Here is a 23,969-nt window from a genome sequence, read left to right on the forward strand (position 1 = left end):
ACCCAGGTCCAAAGCCTGATGCAAAGCAGGTATCTTAGGTAACTGCCCTAATTAGTGGGATTTCAGCTGCTCTGGGCTGGGCTGCTTTTCTTTCAAATATTTTTTTTCACGAGAGGTTGTAAAACAGCTAATTTCCATTCCAATACAAAATTAACATTTCAAGACCTCTAGATATTTTATTTTCCCACTAGCCCTAATTCTCCAATGCATGTGGATTCCCATATAGCCTTTGATGTAAAATGGTACTTACTTTTGCTATCTTGCAAAAACTTCATCCAGTACAGATTATAGGAATTTACCTGCTCAGCCACAAAGGTGGATTGCTATCAGCACATTCAGCCTTGCTCTCTATCATGGTTGCCTACTGAGCAGTGTCCAGTACAAGGTCTATCTTTTTAGAAGCTCTAGATCAGAGGTGCTCAAACCCCAGCCTGTGGAGCTGTGTCGTCTGGGCCACAGGGCTCCCCCTGGGTCTGAAAATGTGGTGATGGAGGAGTAGTGTCAGAGTTAATTACTAGGGCTATATGAAGCTTCGGTTGCTGATTCAATTTGGCGGCCAAATCTCCTAATCCAAATAGAATTGGGAGACCCATTAAAAGGTCTGAATTGAATCCAAAGCCTCCAAATTGATCCAGAAAAGATTTTGAGAGATTCAGATTGACCGGGGAGAGGCAGGCACAGCAGGGTGGCTGTAGGTTCTCCCACGGCTCTTCTGTTTGTGCCTGGCTCTCCCTGGGCAGAGGGAGCTGTGGGAGAAGCCCCCATGTCTATCCTGCCCAGACCCATTCCCTGCCCAGCCCAGCCTCCAGGCACTTAACACTAAATAAACAAATATATAAAAAACCTCTGCACTCACCGGCTGCAGCAGCGGGAATCAGGGCCTCTGAGGGCTCATGGCAGAGCCCCCCGCGTGGCACAGGGCAGTGGGGATCCCCCCTCATCTGGCACCCATACAGCAGCTGCCCCATGGTGCATGTGCAGTGTGGCTCAGCAGGGTGCCATGCGCTCTCTGGGAGCTGGGGCCACTGGGGTTGAGCAGCGCTGGGCTATGGCTGACAGGTGGAGCCGCCCTAGCTCCCAGACAGCATGTGGTGACCTGTCAAGCCGTGCTGCACCCGCGCGATGCGATAGCTGCCACGTGGATGCCGGGGAGGGGGGGGCGGGAATCCCTGCTGCCCCACTCTGTGGCTGTGCCCCAAGCCCCCAGAGGCCCTGATTGCCGCTGGTGAGCGTGGGGCTTTTTTTAAGTGCTGGGAGGCTGGGGCTGGGCGGGGGATGGGGCCAGGCAGGGCAGCCATGGGGGCTTCTCCTGCCGCTCCCCCCGCCCAGGGAGAGACAGGCACAGCCAGAGGAGCCGCGGGAGGACCTGCAGCTGCCCAGATGTGCCTGCCTCTCCCTGGCCAATCCGAATCTCCAATTCTGATTCGGCCAAATCGAATGGGGACTGTGATTCAAATCACTAAATCCAATTGCTGTCCTCTGAGTCAGCCAAATCCGAATCAAATACTTCCCTATTCACACAGGCCTATTAATTACCACTCCCCTGTTGCCAAATTTTTGGAGCCTGGTGGACCAGATAGTGTGGACCTGCATGCTAGATCTGGTGTGTGGTGTTGGGGCAGCATGGAGCTCAATCTGGGCATGTAGGGCCAGGCAGAAGCAGCATGGTGCCCTATCTGGGCATACAGGGCTAGGTTAAGGGAATGCAGGACCCAATCCAGACGCCAGAGGCCCAACCCCATGTGCTGACCTTACAAAGGATCTGCCCACAGGACCAAAAGGTTGAGCACCACTGCTCTAGACATTATTGATCCTAGCTGCAAAAGAGAGAACCTCTCTATCTAAGGCCTCCAGTAGTTGTTACATCCCACTGAAAATATGAAACTGGAAAGGAGAGTCACCACAGATGCAGAGAATCTCCATGGGAGATTTGCTTTGTAGAACTCATTGTCACATGAAATAAGACAGACAGTAAAACTCATGACAGCCATAACTAAATAACTAAATAAACTAAATAACTAAATCAAAATCTTATCCACCAAGTTTAGCTTTCCTTCAAAAATCTTTTCTCAGAGCCTCACCACATGCACACACATTTCCTTAGTGCTTTTGCTGTTTGCCTCTCTCCAAGTCAGGGAAGGAGAGTGAGGCCAATGCTGAATTAACACTATGCTAAAGGGGTTTGTCACCCGCGTTTGAAAAAGTCCTGCATCTGAGGTCAGTGGAGATGGTGGGACCAGAGTGCCTTTAATTTTACCTGGAGTGGAAAGCTAGTAATAAGCATTCCATATGGGGCCCTTGGTTATGGTACATGTTGCCACCCTTGCTGGGTGGGATCGTTGTCCTCAAATGCACACTACATCTTCTGTCCTCTTACCCAGGCATCTGAGCAGGCGGTTTGAGGGCTGGTTTGTTGTTGGGTTTTTTTTTAAACTAAATGGCGTGGGGGGGAGGAGAGAAATTAAATTCACCTACTGGGTTGTGTCAGGAGTTGGTATTTGCTGCAGTAAATTCCTTTGGTTTTATTATTTTTATGCTAATTTTTCACTTTTCCAGAATTGTTTTCTGTTTCTGGCAGTGAGAAAGAGGTAATTGTGATGTCTTTTTCCTGAACAGAAGGAACACTTCCTGAATGAGGTTTGCATTCAGTCTTTCTCTTCCAAATTACAGGTAGCCTTTCTGCTCTTCTGAGGTCAAAATGGGGGCCATTAAAAGATAATGAGCAGACAATTGGCTTTTACACCAAGCAAATTCTTGAAGGATTAAAATATCTCCATGATAATCAGATAGTGCATCGAGACATAAAGGTAAGAAGCTGCAACAAATTATAGACATGGTTTACTTAAGTAGGAAAAATTATGCTTGTAAATAAAACAATTATTTGGGGAAAGAAGGTTCTTTGTGCTTTGATGTTTTTTCTGTCCTGTACAGTGAATAATGTGTTGTTGCTGTTTAAAGTGATCTGCATGGAGATAGCTAGCAACTCCCCTAGACAGATAGGAACTGCATAACTAGATTTTTTAAACTGTAATTTAATGCTTCTTCTCTCAAGTCCCTGCTCCCAACACTCAGAAGTTTTCAGTGGTTAGGTTGATGGGCCCTAATCTAAACAGAAACCATAATATTTTCTATTGGTGACCTAATTCAGTTTCAGTTTATTAAGGATTCTGGCAGAATGCCATGCTCCTGAAGACAACATAACACATATACACCCATAATATAAGTAAGTTTGAACAAAGTAACCAAACTACAAATATTACACTAAAAATAGAGCCCACTAGCATAAAAAACATTATTAATATAGTAGTAAATCAAGGCACGAATCTATAATATTGTTGTACATAGATCCACAATTAAAACAATAAAATCAAGTCTAATGTTAAAATGTATCACTCATATTAGTAATAAAGGATATTTAACTCTAATCACCTTTGCCTTGTAAGCGAAAATTGTGAGACAGTTTATTACATTTGGATCTGTTTGCTGTAAAAGCCAGATTTCATTGCTTTCTGTTTGAGAAGTGTATCAGTTTCTGCAAGTATGGTAATAAATAGGTTCTCCTTATGTCATTATATAAAGAACATTCTAATACATGGTGGATAGTATCTTCCACAACTCCTACACAGACTGAGCAACATCTTTTAGCCCTTGGAATGGAAAATCTACGTCCAGCCAGAATAGCGGTGGGCATCTGTTCAGTCCTGAGTCTAGTCAAAGAGGATCACCATTTATTATTGAGATCCAACTGTAGATACCTTTCCCCCCCATAGTCTAATTTCCAAAGAGTGTATAAAGGGGCAATGCAAGTAGCCCTAGCCACTGCAAAATCATTCTGCCTGGCAAATTGGTGACCTAAATTTCTGGTGGTAGCTTAATCAAAGTACACTGCACAGTGTAGAGCGTTAGGTATGGGGGCAGCATGAACAGAAGCTTATACAATGAGATTCTAAAAATAAAAGAACAATTTTTCTGGGAAAAAGACATATCCTGACGTTTCAGGGTGATTTACCCCCATAAGAATATTACATGTTAAAGAATGCACTTTGAAAATACATTCTTCAGGATGTTTTACATTAATAGTCACTAGAAAAAAATAATTGTTCCAAATGTTCTGTCCTTTAGGGTGATAATGTGCTCATCAACACTTACAGTGGAGTGCTAAAGATTTCAGACTTTGGAACTTCAAAGAGACTTGCAGGAATCAACCCATGTACTGAAACATTCACTGGTATGTTTCTAGAGTCCAGTATCTTTCAACATGAAAGCAAAGAAACGATTCTGAGTGTAGAGACAGATCCTATAGCTGCTTCCCAGACAGAACTTGTATCAACTCATCGACTTTAGAGTAGCTGCAGGAATGAGCTCATCTTACTTGCCAACTCTTAATTTTTTTTTTAACTTTTACCTTCTTAAACTGTTTGTACACACTGGGTGCATACATATCTACATGTGCATATTAATGTGCTGCAATAAACTCCAGTGCTTACTGCTCCTGGGTGCATGTGACCTGGAATCACAGTACATTGAGCTGGGTCGGAGCAGCCCCTGCTGGCAAGGAGTCTGGGGGGTCGGGCTGCCAGCCTGGGGCTGCTCCCCCTCGCTCAACGCTGCAGATCTGCTGCTGCTGCGGAGTAAATTAGTTTACTCCAGCCTAATAGGGGCACGTGTGTAGATGCACCTTGTTTACTGTGCAGCTAATTAGTCTACTGTGCAGTAAATGTCTTGTGTAGACATGCCCACTGTGTGAGAAGGAGGCTGTCTGAAATTATGCTAGCAACGTAAGTCCCCCCCTAGAAGAAAGCGGCCATTCCTCTCCATCTGCCTGACTTTCATTCTTGTACATGCACAGTTTTTAATCTTGCTGCCTTGTTGATCCAAAACTAACTTTTCTTGCCATATCCCCTTTGCTTGCTTAGCTTGTCTCTAATATTGCCAGGATCTGTCCCTACTCTGATCAGTCTCCTACTTAAAAACCTGTTTCAGACTTTAAATAATTCCCCTGGTGCAAATTATATAATTTAATGATCACCCTTCATCTTTTATATTTAGTTAGTTCCCTTTTTAAGAATCTGCTAAACTCCTGCTCTCTGAATTCTAGAGAATTTAGAATGCTATCGCCAGATAGCGCACTCACCTCAGGAAGTATAATTATATCACTTCATGCTTAACTTCCTTTCACTGACCTCCTTTAATCCCTGAATCCAATACAGAATTGCCTCCTAACTTTAATGTTGGCACGCAATATAACTAAGCCTTACCCAAAGCCCAGTGATATCTATTGAGTCCTACTATTGGTTTCAGAAGTGCTTTGGGTCATATCAGTAGTGAATGTCAGTTACTTTTAGTCCTAACTAAAAGATTTTTCTGAAATCTGCACAAGGCAAGTTTTAAAGTTATTTTTGTCATTCCTCGGCCCTTTTGTTTACCCAAATAATCCTTGTATTTAAATGAGAAAAAATGAGTATTTTTGAACAGGTACTCTTCAGTATATGGCACCAGAAATCATAGACAAAGGTCCACGTGGCTATGGGAAGGCTGCAGACATCTGGTCTTTGGGATGCACTATCATAGAAATGGCTACAGGAAAACCCCCATTCTATGAACTGGGAGAACCACAAGCAGCTATGTTTAAGGTCAGACATCTTTTTCATATACAGTTCTGCGCTACAGCTTTTATAAACAAAGGAACAGTATAACAAGGACAAGTGCAGAGTGCTGCACCTAGGGTGCAAAAATATACAGCATACCTACTGGCTGGGAAGTGACCCTCTCAGCAGCAGAGAAGTGGAAAGGAATCTCGGAGTCATAGTGGACTCCAAAATGAACATGAGTTGTCAGTGTGACGAAATCATCAGCAAAGCTAACCGCACTTTATCATGCATCAGCAGATGCATGACAAATAGATCCAAGGAGGTAATACTTCTCCTCTATGCAGCATTGGTTGGACTGCAGTTGGAGTACTGCATCCAGTTTTGGGCACCGTACTTCAAGAAGGATGTTGATAGACTCGAGAGTCCAGAGGAGGGCCACGTGTATGGTTAGGGGCTTACAGGACAAGCCCTATGAAGAGAGACTGAGGGACCTGGAACTCTTCAGCTTTCACAAGAGAAGGCTAAGAGGTGATTTTGTGGCTGCCTACAAATTCATTACGGGGATGCAGCAAGGGATCAGAGATGCTCTGTTCACCAGGGCGTCTCTTGGGGTAACAAGGAACAATGGTCACAAACTGACAGAGAGCAGGTTTAGGCAAGATATCAGGAGAAACTTCATGGTAAGGGTGGCCAAAATTTGGAATGGGCTTCCAAGGGAGGTGGTGCTCTCCCCTACCTTGGGAATCTTTAAGAGAAGGCTGGATAGGCATCTGGCTGGGGTCATCTGGCCCCTGCGCTTTTTCCTGCCTATGCAGGGGGTCGGACTCGATGATCTGTTGGGGTCCCTTCCGACCCTAGCATCTATGAATCTATGAAATCTTATGACGCTATTAAAAAGAAAAGATAAAAGACCAGCAAGGTTAAGATAAAGGAGCTGCTTGGTTAATGAGTATACTAGGAAGAATGTGTTATTTGATAATGATTCAATTGAGTGGGAGTGCTGAATGGTTCTGAAGAAGGTAGTAATGGAGAAATAAATGCAGTAATAAGTCACAAGTCTGTTTAAAACTTATTGGTATACTTTTACATCCTGAGTGAATAAGCAAGCAGTGCCTCCTCTTTCTGAAAGACTCCTCTGGGAACAACAGGGATTTTCCAGATCCTCTAGTAAGGAGCAGATCATTAGTAATGACCCTATTTTATAGATTTTACAGGGTTTTAAAACAGAGGCTTTAGTCATCTTCGACCAAAAGCTGATAACAAAATGTGCACGGAAAGACCACTTGGACCACTTCATTTATTTCATTTCTCTTAGGTGGGAATGTTTAAAATACACCCGGAGATTCCTGATTCCATGTCAGCAGAGGCTAAAGCCTTCATCCTGCGTTGCTTTGAACCAGACCCAAACAAGCGAGCCTTTGCTCATGAGCTACTTGTAGATGAGTTCTTAAAAGTTTCAAGCAAAAAAAGAAAGTCTCAGCCAAAACTGTCAGGTAATAAACTGTGGGGACAGATTTGGTAGTTTTTTACTTCCAATCGTGAGGCTGATTTTTATAATGATTGATTGTAACCTCTTGATTGTAAGACTCAAGGAACATATCTCCTCGATGAATCTGCAATAATAAATCTCTCTTGAATTGTGGTTTGCAAGCCTCTAACAGTAGAATTCTGTTACTACCACTGGCAGAAACAAGTTTTAGATAAATTTAAGTGTTTTGTATACCGCCTAGAAACCCTTAGACAGTTCCTATAAACTGTGTATATGTTCTTATTTAATTAGCACCATGTATTTAGTAATCCAGCATAGGAGTTGAATATTAATATACGTAAATGAATAAAAGCACACTTTTTTTAAATCTTTGATTTTTTTTATTTTTATCTAGAAATATTTAAGCACATATAAAACTAGTTTCTGTAAAAGCTGACCATTAGTAGAAATGTGAAAAGGTGTGAAACTTAAAGCCTAATTTGCATAGATAAATGTTCATATTGTAGCTGCTGTATATAGAATTAATTTGGAGATTACATGTCTATTTCATATTAGATTGTGGAGCAATGCTGGTGACTTTGACAGCATAAATGATATATTTCTTTAAATGTTAAAAAATGCTTTTTTGTTTTATAAAACACATATTTTGTCAAGAAAGCTCAAATAAAAAGTAGTGTTATTATTATGTTAACCTTTTTTAAAAAAACAGTTTAAATAATAAAAAAAATCATGGCTTTTTTAAATTGAACTCTGAGTCTAAGGACAAATTACAATCCAGATAATATCAAGCAGTAAGAATGAGAATTTATTCTCTATGCAATATTTGTCCAATTAATTTACCATAGTTCAATATTTTTCTTTGTTTTTCCTCCACAGCTCTTTCAGTTAACTCAAATGGTGAGTTTTAAACCTTTTTTCTTGAAGTATATAACTGTGTTGATGTAGTGAAAATCCTGTGTTCACTCGGTCATAAAACTACCACATTTTGTTTTCAAAACGGAGATAGTAATCAGTGCATTACAGACGTTTTGAAATGCTTTTGAAACACTAGTGTTCTCATTGTTCCTTTATGTATAGAGTATCTTCGGAGCATATCTTTGCCTGTGCCCGTTGTGGTGGAAGATACAAGCAGTAGCAGTGAATATGGTTCTGTTTCACCTGATACAGACTTAAAAATTGATCCATTTGCTTTCAAGACAAGAGCTAAATCCTGTGGAGAAAAAGATGTGAAAGGAATCAGGTCCCTCTTTTTGAGGTAAAAAGCCGACTTGGTTTTCCAGTTACTTTCTGGATTAAGAATGTGTGGTGCAGGGAGAAGATGATAGCAGCATTTATCTTTACTGTGTAAATTTTTCAGCATCCCAGATGAGAACTTTGAGGATCATAGTGCTCCTCCTTCACCAGAAGAGAAGGATTCTGGATTTTTTATGTTGAAAAAGGACAGTGAACGCAGGGCAACCCTCCACCGAATATTGACAGAAGACCAAGAGAAGGTGGTGAGGAACTTAATGGAAGCCCTAGCTCAGGTAAAATAACTTTCACACTGACAAAGGTCACTTGAAATACAGGTTTCAAGCAAGTGTGTGTATGTGCGTGTGTGAGAGATGTATTTACTTGAAGTCAGCAAAATACACACACACACACACACACACACACACACACACACACAGCCATCAGGTTATATATTTAATATATATATTAAAAGAGCCATTGGGCTCAAAGGTAGGCCTTCAGAACCTGCAGTTTTACTGAGGATAATAAACAATGTACAAAACAATATTTGCACAGTAGTGCATATGTATTTTTATCTTTAGCTGTCTGTGCGGTTATTAAAACTAGTTGGGCAATGGAATAAAAAACATAGATGTTTTCACAATTGTTTTTGCCAATACTTTTGAAGCAATAAAGGATGCTGGGTTAGTGCATATAATGACAGTCAGTCAGCTCCAAAAGTGCTGACAGACTGATCGTTATATTAGCCACTGTTACTTAACCTGTTGTTCTAAAGTTACAAAAGTCCTTTATGAAGCCATGAGTCTGGCTTGAGTTCCTTTGCCTAAATTGTTCTTATGTCATGCTCCTCCTGCAAGAATGCTGAGTAAATAGAACTGGAGTCACCAGAATATCTTTCCATTTCTTTCAAACAGGTAAAAAATAGATTAAAAGGGAGTAAGTTGGAAAACAAATAGCCGTATGCTTCACAGCAGTTAGGAGCAGAGGTGGAAAGGGAGAGATGAGTATCAGATGGAGCTGCAGAAAGCCACAAAATAATTACAGCATGACATATTAACACTACTTTGTGGTGATTCATTGAGATGTGTCAGTAAATGATAACATGGAATAAATGACATATCACCATGCTATGGATGTTGCAACACAGTGGTCAGAGGATGTAATGTTTTTGTTTGTTTGTGTAGTCTGTACCTAACTTTATAACTTGCAAGGCTGAGTATAAATTTGTATGTAAAATATATTCCCTAATAGTCTAGTGTCTAAAACTACCACATTTGAGATAAAACTAGTGTATATTTGCTTGATATACTGTTCTTAGATTCTTAGTACTACTGTTTTGGTGAGAAACTGGTGCCATGTCAATACGATAAGGTTTTAGGTCTTGGTAAAAATTGATCATCAAACACTTATATCAAAGGGTCAAAAACTGGAGAAGCTAAAACCAGACGGGCATTGCTGTTTTTTTTAAAAGTGCCACTATTAAAGTATAATATAAAAGAACAAAATAATACAATATAAAATGACAAAACTGAATTATTACATATGGAAAGAATTCGTGAAACATAATGTATAGATGTACATCCATACATGTATGGATGTACCCTATGTAATGTAGGGTACTGTAATGTATGGATGTACCCTATGCTATACTGGCCCCTAAACTACCTCCTCAACTGGGACTAATTGCTATGCCTGAAACAGTTGGAGGGATAAGATGGTTTCATTTAGAGGAGGGAGGTTCTGAGAGGAGTATCTTTTAGCACTTGCCTGCTGAAGAACCACCCAGCAGCCAAGAGTGTAGACCACAGAACGCAGGTGAGGGGAAACAGCTTTCAAGAGAGGTGTGGTAGGAAGCAGTAAAGGGGTAAGGAGAACAAACTCAAATTGCTTTGTTCAAGATCTCGGGTTCCTTCAGTATCCCACAACAAATGAGTGCTAAATATGAAGAGTTAAGGGGTTTGAATCCCACAGACCAGCAATGCTCAATCCTTTGGCACCACAGGCTGGATCAGGCCCCATGCCGCCTGCCCCCGCTTCTCTACATAAGGCTCATATGACCCCTGCTTGGCCCCGTGCACCCAGGTCGGGCCTGTGCTACCCCCACCTAGATCTGGACCCTGTGCCCCAATCAAGTCCCACACTATTTTGGCCTGGCTCCATGTGCCAAAATTGAGCCTGTGCCAACCTCATCTAGCTTGGCATGCCTGGATTGGGCCCACATCACCCCAGCCCTGGCACTACACACTCCTGTTGAGTCCCATGATGCCTTGGCCCAGCTACACACTGGGATCAGGCTCCATGCTGCCCTGTGCACCTGAATCAGCCCCCATGCTACGCTGTGTGTGTCATCCAGCACACAGAGCCATGTTATTCAGGCTGCGGGGCTCCCCACAGGTCCAGACATTTGGCAGCAGAGGAGGGCCAATCAATGCTGCTACTGCTCCACCACCTCCAAATTTTTTGATAAGGGGAGGCCCCACAGGCTGGATTACTTGGTCCATGGGCCGAGTATGGCCTATAGGCTAGGCACTGAGCACCCTGCCCAAAGACATAAGACCTGCTGACCATTGGATAAGACTAACACAGCTAAGTACCACTTTATGACCATTGGATAAGGTCAAGACTCCTGAGTCACCAAGTTGTTTGCTGCTCTGGAAGGGAAAGCCGGTATCAATGGGCGCCTATACACAAGCAGCGAGGCTGCTCTGACATGCTGTAATAACAGTGTGTCGGAGCAGACTCAATTAATCAAGTCTGCTAGAGTGTGGTAATTACTGCACTCCAGCAGACTCCAGCGTCTCATGTATTAGTATCCCCGTGCTTAAAAATGGTGGTGGGGACAGTTTACCTAAAGCTCTTGGAGCCTCTCTAATTAAAGCACCTGTGCCCCCCACTCCCAGAGTGTGTGTATAAACACTCAAAACCAAACCTCCATCTGAGGAATGACAATGGGTGGTGTAAAAGGGAAATTGAGGCCAGCTTCCCACAAGAGAAAGACAAAGTGAAGTCTGGTCTCAGACAATTAGCGTATCCATTACAGCTGATCAGGACCTTTTTTTTGTTTTTTACAAGGTTTCGGGGGTTTTCTTTGCCAAAACAATAACTTTTTCATGAAAATACAGTTAAACTGTCTCAGTTAAACTGTCTCAGTTAAACTTTTCTTCAGAAAGGAGAATGGGGAATGATAGATCTATTCCAGAAGGGCCAACAGATCCTTGGTCTACTTCATTTGGAATGCCCTAGCCACCAAGCTAGTGAGTTTCTCTCTGTAGACTAATGAATATTATTCATACAAAGTAGAGTATCTCCAACAGGAGAGAGCAAGCACAACCCTATAAGAGCTGACAGTTGAGTGGATTCTCCAGATCTGACAATAGGGGCTTGAAGGAAGGTTCTCTCCTATACCAAGCAAATGTCAAAACCAGGGGGCTGTTAGCTATTCTGAGACTGGTCTATTTCTTTCACTCAGATTTGGAAGTAGGGTTTGATTTCATTCCAATGGAGAAAGAACTCAAACAGCCTCAACGCATTTTTGGTTGAGAAACATCCAGTGTGATGCAGAGGGGCAACCAACGTGAGTTTATAATAGGCTGGTCCTGCCTGACTAATCCAGTTTCTATTTACGACAAGGCCACCAAATGTTTAGATGCAGGAGTCGAGGTGGATGTTATCTATTTGTACTTCAAAAAGGCCTTTGACACAGTATCCCATACCATCCTTATTAATAAACTGAGGAGATTTGCCTTGGGTGATTATACAGTAGACTGGGCAGCAAACTGGCTCAGGGGTTGCACTCAGAGGGTGGTAGTGGATGGGTCATTGTCAACCTGGAAAGATGTGGGCAGTGGAGTCCCTCAGGGCTCAGTTCTGAGGCCGGTGCTGTTCAACATCTTCATCAGTGATCTGGATGAGGGGGTGGGAAGCACCCTGTCCAAATTTGCAGATGACAAAAAAAATTGGGGTGAAGCTAACACCCTGGAGAGGAGGAACCAGATCCAGGCTGACCTTGACAGGTTGGGGAAGTGGGCAGAGAGCAACAGGATGCAATTCAATAGGGACAAATGCAAGGTGCTACATCTAGGGAGAAAAAAACTGCCATCATACCTATAGGCTGGGTGATGAATTTCTCAGCACCACTGAGGCAAAAAGAGATCTTGGAGTCACTGTTGACTCCAGGATGAACACGAGTCGCCAATGTGATGAAGTAGTCGGCGGAGCCAATCGCACCTTGTGCATCCGTAGGTGCTTCACAAACAGGTCCAGGGAGGTAATTCTCCCTCTCTATGTGGCAATGGTCAGACCGCAGCTGGAGTACTGTGTCCAGTTCTGGATGCCGCAGTTCAAGCGGGATGCAGACAACCTGGAGAGGGTACAAAAAAGAGCCACTTGTCTGATTGGAGGCCTGCAGGGAAGGCCCTACGAGAAAAGCTAAGGGACCCCTAAACCTTTTCCAAGAGAATGTTGAGAGGGGACCTTGTGGCAGCATACAAATTCATAAGGGGAGAGCAACACGAAGTAGGTGATGACACCCCCTGGAATAACAAGGAACAATGGCCATAAGCTATTGGAGAGTAGGTTTAGACTAAACATTAGAAAAAAGTTCTTCATGGTTAGGGTTGCCAGGATCTGGAATGGGCTTCCAAGGGAGGTGGTGCTTGCCCCATCCTTGGGGATCTTCAAGAGGAGACTGGACAGGCACTTGGCTGGGATCACATGATCCTAGGTTTGGTGACCCTTTTCTTGCCTGCCAGGGGCAAGGGACCGGACTAGATGACCCACTGAGATCCCTTCTGACCCTAGAATCTATGAATCCTGGTTTTGACTAGCTCTAATGCCACAACACAAGAAGAGCAAATATCATAAAAAGAAAGAAGCAATCATGATGTTTATTCTCTCAAATTTAACTTTAATTTTACCTGACATAACAAAAATTTAGAAAGCAAATGAAAAATCTTCTGTCACTACTTCCAATTACTTTTACCAAATATTGCCTTATAACAGATAGTGGAAAAGCTTCATACTGGGGTAAATCTTCTGCTTAAGTTAAGGACTAAAGAGGAAATTCACCTCTTACAGAGACCTCCGTACCAATCCTTTGTGCTAATTCCTACTTTAAATGCTAAACTACGGATTTACCTTCTAGTGGTCCCACTGCATAGGTCATTCTCCAGACCTTTTAGGTTTAATGGGCATGGGGGTATTTATTTCCCATATATTTTATACTGGAACATATTACTTGCTCCAAAGGTATCAGGCCACTGTAGCACTTAACCTTTTGGTTATTAAAGGTGTAGTCTTAGTGTGTGCAGTTTTCATAAGTGGACTCAAACTAGCTTTAAACTAGCTAGCTTGGGGTGTTTTAGCACCACAGTTGTGGCAACATGGATTTTAGTTTACAGGCAAGAACAGATGGTCAGTCAGTTAGCCCATTTGTAGCAGTGCCAAGCTAGCTATTTTACAGCTAACTTGGGTCTGTGTGTATGAGCTGTAGGTACACTAAGGGGTAAACTTTCCAGAGCGTTGAGAGAGCAAGGATTCTTTATTTTGCATCCTTAACTCATTTAAAATCATTAAATAAAAAATTAAAGAGGTATATGTTCTCTAACTTTTTCTTCCTTTTTGTTTTTCCGCTAGGGAGCTGAGGAACCCAAGCTGAAGTGGGAGCACATTGCAACTCTTGTTGCTAGCCTCAGAGAATTTGTAAGGTCAACTGATCGCAAAATCATTGCAACAACTCTTTCAAAACTGAAACTGGAGTTAGACTTTGACAGCCATGGTATTAGCCAGGTCCAGCTGGTGCTGTTTGGTTTTCAAGATGCTGTAAGTAGGCACTTTCATGTGCTTAGCCATACAAAGTCTTTAGTAAAAGGATTAAATTAAAGCCTGGCATAAGCAAATGGAACTTCTCTGATCTCATTTGCTTCATAAAATGAGAACCACTCAGGCTTCCAAGATTTGATAATGAAAATCAGAGCCGTCAGCCTGTAGCCATCTCCTGGCTTGGCTGCTATGTGATCTTTTTGGCAGCAAGTGTACTTTGCCCATAGCATCTATTTTTAAATTTATTCCCCCCCACCCTACAGTTATTTATTTTCAATAAGAAACAGTAGGAAAGAAACATAGGTATGTAAATATTACACCACAATCCTCAAATGGAAAAGCCTAAAAAATATCTCACCTTTGTGTTTTTTATTGCAAATAAATTCAAAACTGAGTTAAATAATTATGCTAAATGGATACAGTTTCTTGGACTTACTCAGCTTAGTAAAGTGCACAAAAATGAAGCCCATTTAGCTCACAATATTGTCACAGTAGTCCTGTTTTAACATTCAGTAGTCAATATGGAAATTCTGCCAAATATGTCTGTTTCAATTTGTTTATAAGTGAAATAGCAAAACAAAAAGAAAATAGATTGTATTATTTTTCAAAACATCACCCCAAACTGTGTGTCAGCAACTAATGTAAACTGGCAGTTATCCACAGTGATAAACAGGATACTTAAACAGGGTCCATTCAGACACCCAGGTTACTCAGCATGTTTTTATCTCAGAGATGAGCATTTAAATGAGTTGCATTCATTGCTTACTAACCTCCATCTTAATGGAACAAAATTGTCTTATATGATGTCAGGTTAAAAATAATAATACACTGGGGAAGGTTTGACCTTGTTTTGTATCATTATGCCCTGGTTGGATCTGTGAGGTCAAAATGAAATGGAGACAAATGAAGATTGTTCAGCATATGACTTCCAGAGTATTTAACCCTGGGAGTATCTGGGAGCAGGTGAAGACTAGCGCAGTGGTGCACAACCCAACTGGAACCAGGAGCCAGATAAGTGGCATGAAGTCAGTCTGTGGGCAGATCATGCCTGCAGACTGGCCTGATCTGGCACATGGAGCTGTGTCATCTGCCTCTGAGACTCACCAGAGGTGTAACAGGGCACCTTCATGCCCAAAGCAACCATAACACACTTGGCAGCTCCAGCTGCTGCTGTGCCAGTGGTCGCAGTGTGGTCAGCCAACGAGGGGCAGGAGCCATTTCTGCATCTACCCTCCCAAAAGGGAGAACCTGGGGCTGCTGCCTCTTGCCTTGCAGGGAATGGTGGCAACTCTGCCCCACTACCACTCCCCTGCTACCAAATTCCTAAACACATGAGCAGTCCCACAACCCAGATGACACAGCTCTGTGGGCTGGATCAGGCCAAGAAGCCACAGACTGGGCACCACTGATCCAGGGTATAAGTCAGCACAGATTTAGATTCCACGTGATAGCAACCAGTATGTAAAGTAAAGGCACTGTATAAAGGTCTTCTGGAACTTATGAGTTTTTACCAGGAGTGTCCTCCTGTTGCTCTCTATTTTGTTAATTTACAGTCCAGGCTGAAGCAGTAATCACTTGCAAAGTCAGAAATCTTCATATCAGATATTCAAATCAATACCAAGCAGGAGGCCTTTTCCTACCTTGAATCTAACTTATGATCATACTAATCACTGAACAGTATGAAAGTTTAATGAACTGCAGTAAATTTTATATCACATGAAGAACTTCCCCATATAGCAGTAAGCTTGATATCACATGTAGATCACATTCCCAGAAAGAATGGATTTCAGTCTGTGGAAGACTTTTTTTTTTTTTTCCCCCCCTTCTGAAATTTTATATGAGGCCCAAGCAGACCAATACTTTTCTTTTTTTTTAAAGCAGTTCCCAATGAGCAGGAAATTGGGAGAGAATTTTGTTTTGGAAGTAAAACACAAGTTTTCCAAAGCAATATATGCTCCCAGCTTCTCAGTATAAATGGCATTCTTCTCAGTTTTGCAGCTGCTGTTAATAGCAAAACTGAAAAAAAAAATACAAATTTTACTGAGCAGCTACAGTGGTCTACCAGGCAGGCCTCCTGCACAGGCTGCCTTGGAAGTGGGCCCTAAGAGCCTTTGCCTGGACTTTCAGGAACCAGGTCTCTCGCAGACCTCACATTCCCTCCACCCCTTGTCCCCCTGCCCATGAACTCTCCCAGCATGTCAGAAGCCATCCTTTTCCAAGTCCCTGCCCCTGGAGGAGTCCCCCAGACTTCTGGGGGAAATTCCATTAAAACTACATGCCTTTGATTCCATGGAAATTAATTGAACCCAAGATGCTTTGAACACCTTGTTTGGTCTCTGTTGATTGGCATTTCCAAACAGCTCTCATCAGAAGTATGAAGCTCTATCAGAATTCTACAACAGAAAAAAACAGCTTATATCTAGGTCTCAGGACTCCTGAAAAAACATCAGTACGCCTGAAATCAGGATGTTGTTTAGAATGAGGAAAACTAGCTCCTTTTGCCTCGTGGGTAATAAGGTCTCATACTCGGGATATCCTTATCAAAGCAGCTGAGAAGAAAAAAATTTTTTGTATTCTAAATAGCTTAGTCACGGTACCCTGGACATTTGTGTTTTTCAGGACTGAGATAAGCTATGAACACCTTTGTAAACACTTTGAACATTACACAGCCCTTCCAGAACTGAGCATATTGTGGCAAGCTGAACCAACCTCAACACCTCTCTCGAGTCACTATGCCTGTCAAGAGGTGCTCAGCATCTTTCCTGACTGAGCCTGGGCTTATTTACCAGCAGAGCATATTTTGATAGCTTGCATTTAGCTTGCTGACAAATCTCTTCCAGTGTAACAAAATGCCATCTAGTGGCCATTTAAAAAAATAAGAAAGTATAGATTAATCTGCTTTCTACATTTAACATGTTACTGTGGCTGCCTTTGGAAAGTGATAGAAAACATTTTCATTTAAAATTCTATCCATTCTCAAAAGATGACATCATCTGTATAACATTAGTTATTTTATATAGAAAGAATAGCAACTTTCACGTGAGAAAATTAAACTGACCCTGCTTCCACAATTCCCTCATAATGAAAACTGAGCAGAGAGGTTAATATTTTACCTTTGTTAGCCTCCACCAAGAAGTTTGTTCTGTAAGTCCTTTGTGGATTTTTATTAAAATAAGCTTATAAATATTTAACATGTCTTTCCAAAAATGTTACTGGATTTGTTTGTTCTTTTGTGTTTTGCTCTTGTTGGGTTTCCTTTCCGCCCTTCTGGCTTGGTCAGAGTTGTCATTTGTGACATCTGTTGGCTACTATCTTAACTTATTTTGGTTATTGCAAAGTTTAGAATTATCCACCATCCTAGCTACATCCTCGCTTTCTCCCTCAAAGAGCATGTCCAGACAAGCATGCAAATGCATTTTACTGGGTACAGATATCAGTGGCACATAGTTGTGCTGCTGCTACTTATCTCTGGGGAGTGCCCCTGCATGTGTGCTCTGATGCCAGGCAAATTGCCTCAGGTCAGGTAGGGGAGGCTGGGGCCAGCAGCTGGGCCGGTCCCAGCAGCCTTGCCTAGAGTCCTGGGGGCCTCCTGGGGCTGCAGCAGCTGTGATCCGGGCATGTGGAGCCTGGCTGGCACCGAAATGTGGCTCTGGCCAGGTTCTGGTTTTGGGCAGTGTGTGCTGCTGCCACATGTATTGCCTCACTTGTTTTTTCCCATTTGGCTCTGTGCTGCAAATACGCAGTGCAGAGAATCCTATCACATGCATGGGGTGCCTTTTGCAGTCAAAGTGTACATACGTGCTTGCGTGGATGTGCCCAAAGGGTCCATAAGCCTTTCTATGTGTCTAGTTGAGAGACAAGTTTTGAAGGCAGCACCACAGGATCTACAACCAAGGGGAGGACCATGCCAGTAGACATAAGAGGTTATATTTTTTTGAGCTACCACCACCAGCTCAGAACAGGTAGATTGGGCCAAAAAGTAAGATGAAAAAGGCAATAACAAAGAGAACCTTGTTCTTGATATAGGCTAGCTGAACTTAAATGCTTAATATCAGAGGAACATTTTATGCAGTTTTAGGATGCAGAGGTAAGATTTCTGAACTGTGTTCTCTGTTACAGGTCAATAAAGTTCTCCGAAATCACAACATTAAGCCACACTGGATGTTTGCATTAGACAGCATAATTCGAAAAGCTGTGCAGACTGCTATTACTATTTTGGTCCCAGGTGAGTTACTCTTTGGTCAGCAAACATTTAATATCTGATCTCTTAAGTGTTTCATAGCTATGATCATCATGATCATAGCTAAAGCTTTTGAAACCTGTCCTGACCTTCTGCAGTGTTTTTGATACATTCATTAGCTAAGTCACAAATCAAATATTTGCAGGTCAGCTGCCCAAGGTGTTTTGGATTGCATCTTTCTGGGATACATAAAGCAGGATGTTACAACATGATGACTAATAATTGGATACTTGTCCATTTCTAGGACCAGATTTTCCAGATGCTTAGCACCCATTCTTGAGTGATGAAGAGAGCTCAAAAGAACTTGGCAACCCTCAAGCTCAAAAGCATTACAAGGAACAGGCTTTGAGCTGCCCAACATGTGGCAAAAAGCTCCATACAAGTCAATCTATTATTCACAATTGCTACAGCTACTGTATTTATTCAAATCCAAGACAACTTTGAATTTAAGATGACCCCCCCAATAATTAGATTTGATACATGAACAATTCATAAATTTGTTATACTTTTCCATGTATAGTACCTAATTAGTGGGAGGCCGTCTTCAGTTTGTCCTCACACATGGCTGTGGCTGGGAAAGCAGCAGTGAGGGGTGAGAGGCTAGCTCCTGCCCCTTGCTCCTTGTCTTCCCATGCCTGTGCCTGTTCCCCCATTGCCTGTCCCCAACCATGTCCCCTGCCAGCTGGCCCTCCATGCCTGTGCCTATATTTTGGCACCCCACTCGCTCTCTGTCTCCTGCACCCCTGCTCCCCTCTGCAACCTGATTCTCTTAGCAACCTGATTCTCAAATCAGTGATGGTCTGCAAGGCCCTCCTGTAGTAAGGGGCCCACATTTGCACCAGGCCTGGCAGACATTCATAGCATTTTTAATTAAACAGTTGATGATCAGGTATGTGGTAGTCATTCAGAAAGTTTGCTGGTTGACAGTGGTGTACTGGCCCAAAAAGTTTGGGAATCACTATCCTAAATGAATGTGCATTGTGTGTATTGCAGGCTTTGAACAAACATTGCTCCTTAACTGCTTGCTTTTATGTAGCTCTATGGAGCATCTCAAAGGAGTTCTGCTTTGGTTGGGGGGGTGGGAATTTGGATCCTTTTAGAGCAAATTTTTACTGGTTGGAAACTAAATGAATAGCATAAACCAAATGATATTCAAATGTACTAGGCCATTGAAGAAGTTTTTGAGCGCTTAAAGCCTTTGGAAAAACAATTTTAACCTTTTTCTACAGATGCTTCAAGTATGGCTTAAAGCTGTGGGATGATCTATAATTACGTTAAGACTTTATTATTGTGGAGTATTAATAATAAATATTGTTTTTCTAATAGAACTGAGGCCACATTTTAGTCTTGCCTCTGAAAGTGATACTGCAGATCAGGATGACATAGAAGTGGATGAAGATCATGATGAACGTCCACACAATCAAACTGTTCAACGGCCTTGCATTGTCATGGAAGATGCCATAGCTACCTCAGGTGTGAGCACACTCAGTTCAACAGTATCCCATGATTCCCAGGCTGCTCATAGATCACTGAATGTGCAATTAGGGCGGCTAAAATTAGAAACAAATAGGTAAGTTTAACTTCCAAGGACCAGAGTATTTATAATGGCCATTGCATTTGTTTCATTCTTAAAAAGTTACTTCAGGATATTAAAGTATTCAGGTATCCCAGAATACCCTTTATGGCTTACGTAATTGACTGTAATAAGTAATTTATGACTTTACATGTGTTAAACCCATAAAATTTATATTACTGTTAGTTACTGTCATATAATACATGAAAAATGAATGAATGTTTTCAGGTGTGCTCCTTTTTTTTAAACTTACTTTATCAATCCAGTTGCCAAAGTCCTGCTGTTTCTGCCTTTCTGCTTAATGGTTAAGGGACTACACATTTTGTTTTCATAAACACAGAACTTGCCATTCTTTTCTATTGTTAGTCCCAGAGAAAAAATCCAAGCTATTAAACAGCTGCACTGCACAACTGAACTGTGCCTGGTCTGGTCATTGTTCTGGCTTTGCATGCAGAACTCACTACAGCATCAATACAGAATCAAGCCCTACAGCTGAATTGTTATAAAATAGATTTGGTCTGTCAGAGAAAGATGGAGAACAGAAAGACTTTCATGTTTCAAAAATAAGTAGGATCCAATATACAGATTTCTAGACTACTTGCAAAAATGCCTACATATTTATAGTTGTTTATATATTATTGTGCTGGATTATTCTTAGTTGAGATGGATTATTCTTAGTTCTTGTACTTAAATTAAAATGTTAGATGATTATGCTTTCCAAGTGCATAAAAAAAAACCTCAGTGTAATTTGGCTCAATTACAGGTTGGGAGAACAGTTCTGTACTGTTTTCTTGGAGCACAGATAGAGTTTCTGAGTTATTTATATTACAACTTAAAGTAATCAGCTTTCCCTAAATGAATATTTGAGAAATGCAAAAAACAATATACTTCGAAGTTGCTGGCACAGTATTCACTCCACCCAAATGTCTAGTCAGTAAAGAAATAAAAGAGCCATTGTAGCCAGTCAAACTTTATTGCCCAGGTTTATGAGGAGTGGCAACATAAGCAAATATGTTGTATATATAAAGCTTGAATCCCTTCTATCTAAGAGGAGGTAAATGATCTATTCAATTCTAACAGTTTTCTGCTTTTAATTTTTTTAAATGAGCCTTGAACACCATAGTGTCTCTTCTTTTATGTGAAAACAACAACCTTTGGTCAGAATTAGGTACCAAAATACCACCTGTCATACGTTCCATGGAAAATGTGTCTTAATAACATGGATAATTGCATTACTTTAAGCTTTGTTAGCGTAAGCAGCATGCAGCTGGCATTTCCAGGGCAGAAAGTAATTGACTACTTAAATGGTCATAGATATACATTTCAGTGCAGAAAAACAGGTGAAGAATAAATTGTATGTACAGTGAGGAGGTAGAAAAAGTAATTATCGTACTAAAAAAGAACAGTGGTCCATATTATCCATCATTCTGTATCAACTGGAGTTGTTAAATCATGATAATGCTCTAATTTATTCACAGGGGACATTTTTTCTAAGCTCCAGAAGTTGGTTGTAAAGTTATGTCCTAAATCATAAAATGTATATTTCTTTACATCTTAGCTACTGTAAGACATAAGTGCATATATCCACACTGATGTACCTTATTTTCTTGCATATAAACTACACCATTTCACCTAAAACCAGCTGGGGAAAATTAAGGTGCATATTATATGTGTGGAAAAGGAATTTCCACAGTTCCAGAAATTTGGCAGGGGGTGGGAGACTGGGCAGTGGGAGCATTAATTGCTGTAGCTCTGGGAGCCATGGCAATTAACAGTTGTACCACAACCCCCTTGCCCCTCCCTCCCCAAATTTACAGACATGTAGGAAGCCCCTTCCCAGTCTGCACCGGATCAGGCCAGCTTGTGGGGTTGGTCTGCATCTGGACCCAAGGGTCCAAGTCCAATCCAGCATACAGCTCCTGACCTGTCATGGCAGGGCCAACCCCACACACTGGCTCTGGAGCCTCATGCCAGTTCAGACCTGGCGTGCCAAGTCCAGAACTGTGTGCTGGGTGAGACCTGGTGCTACAAGTCGACCATGCATTAGCTTCAGGGTTGCCTACTAGGTTCACAACTGGGATGCAGCTCTGGAGCCAGCACATCGGGTTGGATGTAGCATGTGGCTTCTGAGCCCTGGGCCCAGTGTACAGTCCCAGGCTTGCTACCCTGGGGTCAGACCCAAAATCTGGCTCCCCAACTGGTGCATAGGATCAGACCCAGCATGCAGTCCTGGACCCAACATGCCAAGTTAGTTTGGAGGCCCACCTGGTGCATGGGGCTGGCAGCAGGCTTAGCTCCCTAGCTGCTGTAGCTTACTTACCTCAGTCAAAAATCTTTTTTTTCCTTCAGACTCCCCTTGAAAATCAAGGTGTGCACTATACACAGGGTGTGTTATGTGCAAGAAAGTATGGAAATAATAAATAGCGGCAATAATTTTCATATTTAAATTCTGCATTTTGATGGAGTTATTTCCTTTTATCAATTTAAGCTCTGTTGCCTTTGAATGGTTTCATTTTCCTTTTTGCTGCAATATGAAAAGAGATTATACAGAAGCTCCATTGGACTTTCAGCACTAAGTTGTATTATAACATAATATGTGTGCTCACAAATGTCATGAAGTCAGCTACTGAAGACCTCTCTAAACTAAATCCTAAACCTAAAGTCCTAATCCTCTAGGTCTTAGGAGAAGATTTAAAAAGTTTGTTCCTCATCTTCCCACTTCGGGGCCCAGTACTAGGCTTTGCGCTCTGAGTGGAGGAATGGAGTCAAGCTAGATTTGCCATCACTTCCAAAATTGTAGACATCGCTATATTCCCACTACACTTCCTGACCTCCTGTGTCTGCCACTATGATTACTATCTTCACAGACTCCTTTTGGAGTTGGGTATACCTTGTAGTATGCCCTATAAAAGTTTATGTTTCAAAGTTTCAGCAAGCCTGGTGTCCTCTCCTGGTTTTGACCCTTGACCCTGCAAATCACTTCCTCCTGGCTGTTTTGTTTTTTTCTTTAGGACCAATCTGAGTTTATAAGTGGGAATGCTGTGGTGAAACTTTATTGAAAGTTACTGTGAAGCTTCTGTTTAGTATAAATGTTGAAAGCTAGTTTTATTGAAATGCTGCAGCTTTAAGAACCATGTATTATAGTTACATTCCTATTATAAATCTTTAACCAATGTATTAGCAAAGGGTGCAAAAGTCTATTGTCACTTAAGTTTCATAATTAGTTATGGATATTTCAAATATCACTATGGTGATCCTAGTTTCCAGTGCTACTAGTTTGATATTGGCTTCCCTCTGAATACAACTTTAAATTAAGAAAATCTCTACTGCCTTTTCTCTGCAGGCTGCTGGAAGAGTTAGTTCAGAAGGAGAGAGAATTCCAAGTCCTTTTACAACAAGCTATAGAAGAAAGGAATCAAGAGATCAAAAACTTGAAGCTAAAGTCACAGCCAATAGGTAACTGTATGAGTAGAGATTTCTAAAGGAACTGGCTTATAAGGCAACTAACTACAAAGAATGTAGAAGTCAAACTATTAAAATGTTGCTGTCCCTGTGTCCAAAAAGGCTTTTTACCATGTTTCTCACAGGGGGGTTCTGATTTGAAGTAAGACCACGTGCAATCGACATAAATTTTGTTTCTTTGGGTTATACGTTATGGGAGAACACGGGGGGGTCTTACCTTGCTTGATTTCTTTAATTTTAAGTGTTTTTTTCCAAATTTCAGACTTAGTTGCATTGCATATATGTATGTTCACTGAGTTAATAAACTATTCTAATTGTCGTATTAAAAAAATATAAACACGCCCTAAAGCTTGTTATGTGAAATTAAGTTGCAGAGTTGTGTGTACAGGCAGCCCCTGCTTAGCACTCTTAATTGGTTCCTGAAAAACCGAGTGTTAAGCGAAACGAATGTTAAGCAAAACCAAAAGTATTGACGACCCAAGATGGCAACGCAATTGTTTTTAATGACCGAAGATGGTGACTGTGAGCGTTATAACGAAACTCCCTGAGTGCTAAGTGAAA

At 41.6% G+C, this 23,969-nt stretch overlaps 1 protein-coding gene across 1 annotated transcript in view; it reads left to right on the top strand.

The window, feature by feature from the left end:
* Positions 1 to 23,969, top strand: part of MAP3K5 (mitogen-activated protein kinase kinase kinase 5) — a 106,644-nt gene that overhangs the window by 76,938 nt on the left and 5,737 nt on the right. The window contains 11 exon segments of the mRNA XM_006030266.2: positions 2,671 to 2,807; positions 4,123 to 4,228; positions 5,476 to 5,633; positions 6,907 to 7,084; positions 7,957 to 7,977; positions 8,158 to 8,335; positions 8,438 to 8,606; positions 13,948 to 14,133; positions 18,253 to 18,358; positions 19,700 to 19,943; positions 23,290 to 23,402. Coding sequence (XP_006030328.2) covers positions 2,671 to 2,807; positions 4,123 to 4,228; positions 5,476 to 5,633; positions 6,907 to 7,084; positions 7,957 to 7,977; positions 8,158 to 8,335; positions 8,438 to 8,606; positions 13,948 to 14,133; positions 18,253 to 18,358; positions 19,700 to 19,943; positions 23,290 to 23,402 — 1,596 coding nt within the window.

The sequence above is a fragment of the Alligator sinensis genome, unplaced genomic scaffold (genome assembly GCF_000455745.1).
Source record: "Alligator sinensis unplaced genomic scaffold, ASM45574v1 scaffold417_1, whole genome shotgun sequence".
NCBI classification, from domain to species: Eukaryota; Metazoa; Chordata; order Crocodylia; family Alligatoridae; genus Alligator; species Alligator sinensis.